Below are 11,776 nucleotides of genomic sequence, written 5' to 3'. Positions count from 1 at the left end.
GTTATAGATTATTAAGTATTAATTAAGTAATAATGGCTCAAAACCTAAGCTAACATTATATACTGTAGGGTCTGGAGGTTTTGAAGGATCTATCTGAGTGTGGTGGATAGAGTGCTGTATAAAAAGCGCTATTGAAATGGCACCTTTTGCCTGCTTAATATGCCTTTAGTTTGTTCACCACTTTCTTCCAGTGCTTGATTTTCCCCTTTCAAACTCATACTGCCACAGACAGAAAGCAGTGGTATAATATACAATTATATATAAATATATATATATATACTATACACATCAAGAGAGAGGGAGAGATAGAGAGAGAGAGAGAGAGAGAGAAAGAGAGAGGAAAGAGAGTGAGAGAGAGACTGCGGTGGTCAAATAATTCATATGAGTGTACGAGTGAACTAGAACATCACAGCAAATGAACCGCAGCGCAGCTGTGTCTGATCAAGCTGTTCATGAAGACTGTTCTCCTCCGCCTCCATAAATGGGACAGAGTTATCAGATCTTTATGAGTCATGTAGTGCAGCCTCCAGAACAGCACTACAGTATATAATAGAAATGCCTGTCACAGAGGTTTGATGTATGTTTCATTAACCTTTCCATTTCCATTTCAGAGATATACAGCAGGGGCATTTCAGAGACACACAGCAGTACATGGAGGGTATATAAGGGATTACGGACGTGTATATCAGTTTCCTGACTTCTTTCTACCACTCATATCAGTATCAAAGGAACTACCGAAAAGGACTGTTTGAGTTTATGCAATGATCCAAACCCAAACCCGATGCAAGCATGAAAATGGCAGACAACGGTAGTTAGCGGCATTGCTCCATGAGCGATAACTGGTTAAGACACTTACTGCGCCAGTGAGAACTGTGATGGTTAAACTCCTGCTACTCTTCAGCACCCGAACTGCCTGCGAGAGGAAATAATACATTTCATCAGATAATAACATAGTTATATAATCACTTGTCTTTAACTACATGTACATGGATTATCGGGGGGGGGGGGGGGTCATATAATACATGTGTGTATAAAATCTGTACTAATTGAAAGAACACTGCATTGATGTTAACTATTACATTTTCATGAACAATTCATTGATGACCGTGGTCAAACCAAATATCAAGTGATTTTCTGGCCTACGGTTCTTACCTCCTGGTGGTCCAAATTGGTAAAGTCCACCCCATTGACCTCAACGATCTGGTCACCCATCTAATGTACAACACATATACACAGACACACACACACAAACACACAAACACACACACACATCAAATCATAAATCATCACATGATTCTGCACACTACTATCAAAACAGGTCAATCTTGAGTCCTGAATCAGGCAATCTGTACTGTAGGTATTTACTGTTAAACGTCTTATTTGATGTCTATCAAATGCGTCTGTGCATAGCTTATCATGGTCTTGCTTTCTCCCCTGTTCTGTGATTGGTCCCCTATCTCAGTCAAAAATTAGGGTGGTAGTTTCCAGACTGCCTCAGCAGCGTGAATGAAATCACCGCGCAAGGCAGGATGGGAGCACCCAGGCTAACCCTACCCTACTTTATAATGTAATATTCAGAACAGACAAGACACCCAGAAAATCTTTATCTGAATGTTGTGGTTAGATGGACAGGATTGTAGCTAGTACTCTGCAGTCACAATACACATGTGCTATGGCAGGCAGAAGTGCTTTACCTTCAGTCCAACTTCAGCAGAGAGAGAGCCTGGCTTCACATTGCTGATGTAGATCCCTGGCTTCTGCCGTGGGCCACTCGAGATGCTGTGAAAAATTTACAGACATGCTGTCTGAACATCAAAGGGTCCATGATATGTCTGATATTCATGCACAGTGTGTTAGCATGCCTCTCAAGCCAACATGGTCACACTCGTTCCTGATATTTCGAGAGGAAAGATTCTTGTTCCTCTTGTCAGATTGTTGCATATCTCGCCTACACTCCCACCAAGCCTGTGCCAAGTCTTGGACTTCATTTGCCATGAAATGGAGATTTTGTCTGACACTACAAAAACGACCTGCTTTTTCTCCTCCACACACACACACACACACACACACACACACCCTCCTCTCATACTTGTGACCCCCACAGAGTGTGTGTCGTCTGACCTGATGCCCATGCCTGTGGTCCCCACCAGACTCAAGAAGACCTTCTTCTCCTTGATCTCCTTTCCTCCCATGGAGGCCAGGCCAGCCACACTGCTCTTCTTGTCCTGTAGAGCACAGGGAGGAAGACAGTCATTTCCTGTTTATTAGCCTGCATTATGCATAAGCCGCAGGACAGTTTTTATGCAAGTTAAAAGAAACAAATCATATTAATAGCATTGTAATTGCCCTCGTATATTAACCTCATCGCTTAAGAAATTTAGCAAAATCAATGTATAAGCCGCGGCTAATAGTTAGGGAATTACGGTAGTACTGCATAGGAATGTCATGTACTGTATATCATGTACGGAATGTCTTGTACCCTCACGTGTGTTTGTATGTATGTATGTACTGTATGTATGTTTATTACACATCCATACAAAAGGACAGGCAGAACAACACAACAACTGACGGTGTTAGACAACACACACACACACACACACACACACACACACACACATACAGTACACACATACACACACACACAAACACACACACACACACACAGGTCTTTGCCGAGAGATTGGCGCCTAGACAGTAGAAATAGCGATGGTAATGATGACAGTGGTGAGGGCAGACACAAGACACTGACTCATGGTGATACCCCCTGGCACTTACCCCAGACTCTGACACAAACTGGTCCACAAACTGCCACTTCAGCGGGTCCTCCGTGGAGCTGTGAGAAAATGAGAGGTGGATTCGGTCATTTTAATTTCAATTTCAATTTAATTTCAGAGTGCCAAAACATTACACATGTCTCATGGCGCGTTACAGAGTGTTAAACATTCAGAGAGGCCCCATGAGTAACAGGGGCGAAGAAAAACTGCCTAGAATTGGAAATACATATAGGAAGAAACCTCGGACAGATCCACGACTCAAGGGCCCAACACCGTCCTAACCCATCTGCCTAGGGTCAGTTACAGTACAGTAAGGTCAGTAGTGCACTCTAACCATCCATTTACAGTTGCCTGTTAGTGAGATGATGCCTTACTCATTTTCTGAATGAAACTGGTTTCAGTTTCTGATAATGCTTATCTAAACTGCTATTTCCTGGCCTCAGGAACAATTTCAGTAATTCAACAGATTAGACATGTTAACTATATGATATGGCCTCACTACGCTCCCGACAACTGTTCTAGTTGATACATCCGATGATGATTTATTCCACAAGGATCAGTTATCTGCTGTGGGATAAATGTTGCCCTTTTAAACCAGTCACGTGTAACAGAATCTATAAACTATGCCCATTACCATGACAGCTACAAGCAGTAGGCCTACTAGACCGGGATGGCCACCATTTATAATGCAGGCTCCATATACCCATTACTGATGCTAAACAGAGTGATTTATCAAGCACACTTACAGACTGCTGCAATAAATGATTTCAATATCACTGCTCACCCTGAACATAAACACAAATAAATAACATGGGGAGAGAGAATGAGAAGATGATATTAAAAAGCTTGCCTCTTCACTGGTATCATTCCAACATCTGCAAAAACAAAAATGATTACAGTTAAAAATCATGAGCTTCTCTATTCACCATGACGGCAACATTAACTGAGCAATGCACAAATGTGAAATGAAACAGACAGTCCATTTCCCATAGGATTTATTATGACACTATATCGCTCAGAGCGGATTGGCAATTAAGACTTGTGCCTGCTTTTCACTGGCAAACAAAAGGAAAGACTAGAGGGAAAGGCTGTGGTTCCAGATAAGGACTGCAGTGGAAAAGGCTGCTCTTTTGTTGCCTGCCTCTGCTAAGCCTATTGCTCCTAGCACAGAGGTGAAATGGAGTCAACCCTTGTCTGCTCCTACCAGGCCAGTTCGTATGGTTTCAAATGCCCCATCCTGCGTTGAATTTCTTTTTTGAAACCTTTGCTTTGTGAGAGGAAGTGGACTGGTATTGAAAAGCAAAGGGGGGAGGATTGAATGGGCCGCGAGTGACTCACGTCTGACTTTCAGCGACACTATCTTCTTGGTTTTGATGAGGCTGATAATCTCCTCGTGGATGCAGGACGAGATGGAGTAGCCATTGATGCGGACAATCTCGTCTCCGATCTGAGAGGAGGACAACAAAGACGAGAGGACAAGGGTTAGCAGGACACTACACCTGCATCTCATAGAAGCTCCTTCATACCAACATGATTGATTTCTGCTGGACTTCTTTTTATGAAACAAGCTTGTTGTGCTGAGGTGCTGCCAGCATCAATTCTACTCATTTAATTGGCTGTTGTGTTGATGAAACGGCAACTCCAAATCAATCAGAGATGAGATAGGATGGCCTCTAGATTGAATGCAATTTGTGGATTGCTTAGTGTATATGGGATGAGAGCCAATATGTCCTGCCTCACAGATTAGGCTGTAAATAACATTCAATTGAGGCACTGCAAGCCGTTAGCCAGATTGGAGAGGGCAAAGCAATAACTATAACTCAGAATGATGTACTAGAATAGACAGTTTCAACTGCATAAACAGACACGGCCTTTGACAAGTCAACATTTTATAGAACATTACACAAAAGTCCAGTCTGTGGTTTTGAACATTTCGATTGGAAAGCCTCTAAGAGCTCTCTCAGATCGAAAAAGTCTATCTGCACAATTTATCATTCAAATGACAAAAAAAACACATAAAAGAGTGCATAATAAAATCAATATTGCATAATTTCTGCATTGATCTTCACACTGTGAAATTCAATGTGGAGAAGATGGAAAACATCACATCCTGACTAAATGAATACTCCTCTGTCTCCCCCTGTTGGTGACAGATTGCATTGAACATATCCCTAGCTCCTAGTGTGTCCTTAAGTGACCTGATTAGCCATCTCTAGGGACAAAATGCCACCACTCACAATCTCATTTGATAGACATATTTCAGTATTCCTCTGATCAATATCAAAAAGTATGATACAGTTTCTGAAACAGCCATCAATATTAGCAAAATGGATAATGTCCTATAGATCATGTATAATCATTCTCAAGTATATTCTTTAAGATGGCCAATTATTTATGTGCCAGTATAGGCATATCCAAATTTCAGTCTGGGAACCTTTTGTTGCCTACTGTACCTAGTTCTACCGGCAGTTGACAGTCCCTTGCATTGGTGAAAGCCCACCAGGTAAACACACAGCTAGTTGTGGTGGTGGCGTTATCCGGTCTACAGTGGCCTTGCTCTTCATCTCTTGTCCTGGAGCAGCAATACTAAAGTACTTGTTTTGGTGCAAGCTGACTCCTTTCACTTCACTTTTCCCCCAAGCGCCTAGCCTGGCAAGCCAAGCTAGGGTGCGTCTAGATTTCTAGGCTACCAAGCGCCTTCTTGGTGATGCCAAAGAGGAGCTGAGATGTCAGCGCACTTCATCATCCTCCCTGTCTTCTTCCTCCTCCTCCTCCTCCTCTGCCACTCTGAGTTTTTTTCCGGGCAATGTCACGTAGCCCTGGGCACAATGGCGTGACTCTCTTTCTGCGTCTCACCTCACGATATATCTGTCAAAGCCAGACATTTCTTTTTTTTGAAATACAGCTTTGTTGACTGGTTCGCTCTGGCTGGAAGTGGTGATGTATGAGTGCATGAGTGCATTCTCACCTGCAGGCCAACACTTTCGGCTTGTCCGTCCTTCATGATCTGAGAGATGAAGAGGCCGCAGCCAAACTCCAGCCCCCCTCGCACGCTCAAGCCCAGACCGTCTGGGTGGGTCCGGTCCAAACGCACCTCCTTCAGTTTTCTGCCATCACACACACACACAGACACACACACACACACAGACACACACACACACACACACACACACTAAGTGACTAATTTACATTTGCCTAGTTCATTAGCCCTGGGCATCAGTCAATGACCCTGAGGCTATATATTTAATTAGAGAGTAATACTTGGTTTGTAGGACCAGACCATTTTAATAAACATTGTACCCGGCAGCAGGGACTGTTTGTTCAAGGGAATACTGTGCCATACTTTGTAAGTTCTTTTTTACATTATGATGCCATTAAAAAGACGGACATGTTAAAGGTTTCGATGCAAATGTACTTATGCAAAGTGTCTTTTCTTCCTTTATATACACACACACACACACACACATACCACATACATATATATATATATATATACAGTATATATAAAGATATATATGACAGAGCTATAAAACGGGTAGAGAGGTAAACAGAATCGTAACCAAAAGCAGTTCCAATCATCTGTTCAACACAATCATCTGCCACCCCACCATCCTCATTATCTCGCCTCCCTGGGCCCGTGGTACACTGAGCGGGACAGCGCTTCTCCTCCATACTCACCGTGACCTCTTGGGGGTGAGCAGGTCGTACTCCACCTGGTGCTTGAGGGGGATGAGGGGTCGGATGGAGTCGAAGAGCGGCAGCCTGTTGGGCTCGTTAATCACCAGCTTCAGGTCCCCCACCAGCACGGGCAGGTCCATAGACCTACACAGGGTAGGGGCAAAAGATATCAGTCCACTTCCACAATCCTTCTCGCAACAACCTATATCACAGTCACATGTTGGCTACTGCATGATGAAATGAAGACTGGATGTCTAGGAAATCCCCTGAGAGGCTTATTACCTCCGCCAAGGAGGTTATGTTTTCATCTAGGTTTGTTTGCTTGCTTGTTTGTTTGTTTGTCTGTTCATAAGATAACTCAAAGTTATGGATGGATTTCGATTACATTTTCAGGGAAGGCCTGAAATGACCCAAGGTAGAAACTATTAAATTTCATCCTTGGGTCATTCACCGTCTGGATCCAGGAGGCGGTTATGTTTTCGCTTGGCAGAGGTTTGCACGCTCTGAGTACTTTTCTAGTTTCTAGTACATGTGAAACGACTAATATGACTGCATGCAAAACGATTTTATAACATCGTCATTGACCAAAAATAATGACGTTTAGTGCTGATGTGATGACTGTACAGTAAGTCCATTAGAGTGACATAGCTAGTAATGTAATAAACAATGTGGTTGAAGCAAGTCTGATATAAGTTCAGTAGTTTGTCTTAAGCACTAACTGCCAAAGGGTTGTTTACTGTTGTTGTAGTTGGTTTACTGTTTCTGTTGCCTCTATTGATTGAGAATTTGAAGTTGTTCGTAATACTCAGAAGATACCATAGATCATGGGATTTTTATATTTCATAAACTATAGGTTACCATAAAAACATTCATCACATGGTTAGCACCATGGCAACCTTGACCGACTTGAATTGATTAACTGTGGAACCTTAATCGAACCAAAAACAAAACAAAATGGGAAAAAACTAAAATAAAACATTGCCCTGAGGTTGCACAGCAATTAGTCAGGCAACAGTTTTGAGATTCATCCCATGAATCATTGATGGTTGCCATTTCATTCCTGACTCGAGTGTCAGGAGCAAAAGGGGCTTTTCTGAATGGCCGCCTCGGCTGGATGGAGCGCAGTGGAAACTCTCCTCTTCCTGGCCAATCCGGGGAGGAGAAGTCAGCCCTCCTGACACGAGATCAGGTGGAAACTCCTGCCAGAGGTGGGACCCGCGGGCATTCAGGCGGCATTATGGGCGCCAGCTGGGGAAGAAACCGAATCCTCCTCCACGAGCAGCACGTGTGTGTGCGGTTCCGTTTAGGGATTAACGAGCGGCCCACTTTGAGTGACAATGCAGAACACTCAGGAGTAAACCAGTCCCCCTGCCTCGTCACCTACTCTAATCTGAACTGATACAGGCCCCTGAGCTGAGACAGGTATGGAATCAGCCAGAACTGAGAGAGCAAGGGGACACAAAGGCTTCCACACTGATCTAGAAACATAAAGCATCAAGACGTGCTGTGACTGTTAAATAATTCAACAATCAATTTACTTCTTAAAAACAAGATAGATGCCTCGGATCTTATATGAAGTGATGTACAATGATGACAAACAGTCAGCATGATGAAATAAAAAGGGTTGTATAAATTATGACCATCAAGCTGAGAGGAATTCAATTACAAAAGAAGGCCTCTGTGATTTTAAATACCCTAACATTTTAGCATGTTTGTGGTCAATGACTGAAAACTGTCTTTCGACCAGCCATAATAGTGCCACTCTGTAGTAGCAATTAAGAAGGAATAGAAATGAAATATGTTCATTTTATGCTTTAGGGATTTCATATTTACATGGAAAAAAAAATGTTTGACATGAGCAATGTCCAGAAAAATCTATCGGTCTCCAAGCATTCTTATCATAGACAACATAACTTCCATATTGCATCTTGGCATGGGAGGAGACAGAGGACTTACTGGTGGTACATCCGCAGCACATCATACAGATAGTCCTTCTCTGCTTCATTAGCAATCAGCAGCTCCACCTGCAAGACAAAGTGACCTTTGAGCAGCTCCTCACCAAATAACCCTCATAACACTGATATTGCCCTCAGAGGCAGCCATAAACCCCCACAGCACAGACCTCGCCTAGTGAGCCTGTCCCCTCTGTTGCCAATGGGAGGGATAGTTAGAGATTGTGTGTGCTATACGCAAATCAGACATAGCAATAAATCCCCTTACCTGGTAGTGGCTTAGCTGGCGAAGAAATATTTTGAGGAAGCGCTTTGGCCATTCACAGATGTAGCACATTGCGCTTAATCCGTCCCAGTGTGTGCATATGAGTGTGTGTGTGCGTGCGTGAGTGAGAGTGTGTGTTTATCTAGCTCAATAACAGCAAAGTGTCGGCTGCTCATTTCCCCATCGTGGTCCCGTCCAGACGATATCCTGGGCAGGTGGCCTGTTTATAAAGACTCTGAGCTCCTGGCCTCATCTATGGCCTTATACACAGTAGGGGGTTAGGCTGGTGAATAGTGTCACCTTACAGCGCTCAGACAGCCTGATTCCACCACCTCCACCGCCAAAACAGAGCACCCTCCCCCCCCCCCCCCCTCGCCAGAAAGGAGCGAGGCACCACAGCACATCTCTCGTGCAAACCAGGAACCTCCGTATGCATCAATACATACACTCTTTAAAAGAAGGGTTCTTGGGGTGCTGTATAGAACCATACAGGCTTTAAAGAACCCTTAGGGGTTCCTTTGCAGAAATCTTAAAAAAAAACAATCTAAGAAAGTAAGGAAAGACTACAATGTCTTGTGGACTGTATAACAATGTAATATTTTTCTGTTTGCAGTGGTCTATGCCTTTCATGGAACATCTTCATGTATAATGTATTGGTTATCACCACTTGTCATAACTTTGGCTCAAAGGACAAATGGACATCAGTTCCATTTTTAACACGTAACCATTCCTTATTGTTGAAGATGATGTTTGAGTAGATGTGAATGTATTAATAATACAGGCCAGACTTATGTCCTACTGTACAAACAAATGCACACTGCAAGATCAAACAGCAGGACCAAAACTGAGGACATTTATGATGTGCATTTTTTAGTCCTGACCAGTCAATGACAGAGTGAACTCTGGACCAATAAAAGAGCACATGTGATAAAGCAGCAGTGTGTGAAAGATTGCAGTTTTACCAGTCAGCTTCATACAAACACACTTTGGAGAGTCAGGACAAAGACTATGCTGGATCATACTTAGTATTCTAAAAAACGAAATCCCACGATTTAGACATAAAAATATAGCATATCCTGACAAGAAACTCTTAAAGCATACACAGGCACATACACACAAACACTAGCATGGGCAGAGAGGAAACTAGACAGGCATAAATACAAGGCCTTTTGTTCAGAAGTGAACAGTCCTCCTCTCAGAGACCATGCTAGATATGCCATCTCTAATTGAGGCAAGGGTGTTTAACTACCCAATTCCTTACAGCTGACCGAGCATCTCTAACACAGGGAACATAATGTGATGTGCCCTTTGTGGATACCCTCCCCTCTTTCTCTCTCCCTCTCCCTCCCTCTGAATGTGTGCGCGAGTATGAGTCTGCATAGAGGTTCAGAACAGATGGCTGAAGACTAATATTACCAACAGTGATATCCTGTTCCGTTTAAAAACTGTTGTCTTGCTTTCGTAAATTGTACTCTCCTTTTCGAAATAACAAATTCCAGACAACTTGTTTTAAGAAAATTACATTGTGTCAGCCTAACCTACTATCTGTTCAATTTCCTGGCAAAACGTCAGGGGCTTTGAATAGTGGAACGCCCCAACATTTTACCTGTTTGCCTACCTTTGCCCAACTGCAGTCGTAGCCTGCTGGCGTTGCGTTGTTACGCCATTTATCTCTTTACCTATAGGGATTTTAACTACGCACGACTCTTTTAAAATATATCAAACACATTGGTTGATGATATTAATAAGAACACCACCGATGTAATCTAAATAATAAGTCAAACATACACGTCTCCAACTGCGTTAAGAAAACAAACTGAATACATAGGTAAAAACCGAAATACAATATGTCGTCATTGTCCAACAAAATAATTAAGTGCAATTCATGAACATCTAAGAAGTAGGTTAGGCTAACAACAAGACGTATTTCTCGGCAAAACTGTCAACAAGACAAGTTACAGGTTATTGCCTTGACAACCCTTCCGCCATTCATCTGCGCAAGGTGTACTGCTCTTAATAACGTCCAAACTATAAACTGGTGCGCTTTGGGAAGAATTGAGAAAAAAGAAAACAAGAATATCAACAAAAACAACTTTCTTACTTTATGTCTGAATTCTCGTGCCACTCTTCTCTCCATTTTTAGCTAAGGTTCCCTCACACCGGTTCCTAGGCGTTTGATCCGTCTGCGCACTTCTGTCAGTGAACACTGGGTGGGGTAGATAGTATGCTGGCAACTCTATGTAACAGTGATGTGCTAACCTTTGCCCTGATAGCCTATTACTATGACACACTCATGCCAATTACTGCTTTGTATCCTAGATTTTCTAAAACATTTCCTGTCTAGTCTTCTGCTCTGCAATGGGATGCAACAGGCCCTATATTCAGAGAAGCATATATCATGACAGAACGATGACTACTTGCAAATCATAATATAAAGCAAAGCGATTTAAACAACATTTTATAAATGCTGACCCATCTGTAAGTAAGAATGAAAGACAGACCACCCACATCAGCATTGTGTGTGTGTGTGTGTGTGTGTGTGTGTGCGCATGCGCACGTGCCTGAATCCACATCCTTCCAGGACACAGATGTGAATCTAAATGAATGCATAATATTTGGCATTCTTCCACATTCCTCTCTCTCTCCTCATCCTTCTTCTCCGTCTGACTGTAAAAACCAACTCTCCTCTTTTTACTTGTGTCTATTTAAACGGGGTGCTACTTTTAAAGTTGTGCGGAGGTATGTTGTGTTTGTGAACAGATTTGTACATGCAGTGCATGTGCTGAAATGAAAATGACTAGGCTAGGCTAATGGAAGGTGTAGCCCTTTCTCCCTTCTTTTAGTTAGTTACAAATTCGGTCTAGCACTCTAGGAAACTAAAGAGACTAGTAGAGCCTATTCTCCTATTCCTGCATTACATGCAGTGTGCTGCCACTAAAGGTTAGGTAAGGGGTGTGTGTGTGTGTGTGTGTGTGTGTGTGTGTGTGTGTGTGTGTGTGTGTGTGTGTGTGTGTGTGTGTGTGTGTGTGTGTGTGTGTGTGTGTGTGTGTGTGTGTGTGTGTGTGTGTGTGTGTCTCTCTATGCTCGAGGTGGCAGTGCTAGTTCAG

General features: G+C 42.8%; 1 protein-coding gene across 1 annotated transcript in view; it reads right to left on the bottom strand.

Moving 5' to 3' along the window:
• Window positions 1–10,853, bottom strand: part of ush1c (Usher syndrome 1C) — a 28,448-nt gene extending 17,595 nt beyond the window's left edge. Inside the window, exons 1-11 of the mRNA XM_062547926.1 lie at window positions 10,771–10,853; window positions 8,409–8,476; window positions 6,453–6,596; window positions 5,743–5,881; window positions 4,113–4,221; window positions 3,625–3,649; window positions 2,776–2,833; window positions 2,122–2,225; window positions 1,695–1,779; window positions 1,153–1,212; window positions 857–913 (exon numbers count right to left, since the gene is read on the bottom strand). Coding sequence (XP_062403910.1) covers window positions 857–913; window positions 1,153–1,212; window positions 1,695–1,779; window positions 2,122–2,225; window positions 2,776–2,833; window positions 3,625–3,649; window positions 4,113–4,221; window positions 5,743–5,881; window positions 6,453–6,596; window positions 8,409–8,476; window positions 10,771–10,806 — 885 coding nt within the window. The 5' untranslated portion in view covers window positions 10,807–10,853. The remainder of the gene's footprint in view (window positions 1–856; window positions 914–1,152; window positions 1,213–1,694; window positions 1,780–2,121; window positions 2,226–2,775; window positions 2,834–3,624; window positions 3,650–4,112; window positions 4,222–5,742; window positions 5,882–6,452; window positions 6,597–8,408; window positions 8,477–10,770) is intronic.
• Window positions 10,854–11,776: the final 923 nt, after the last annotated feature.

This window comes from Sardina pilchardus, chromosome 10 (genome assembly GCF_963854185.1).
Source record: "Sardina pilchardus chromosome 10, fSarPil1.1, whole genome shotgun sequence".
Taxonomy (NCBI): Eukaryota; Metazoa; Chordata; class Actinopteri; order Clupeiformes; family Clupeidae; genus Sardina; species Sardina pilchardus.
Note: the sequence above shows the minus strand (reverse complement) of the source record. Positions and strands in the feature narration are given on the sequence as shown.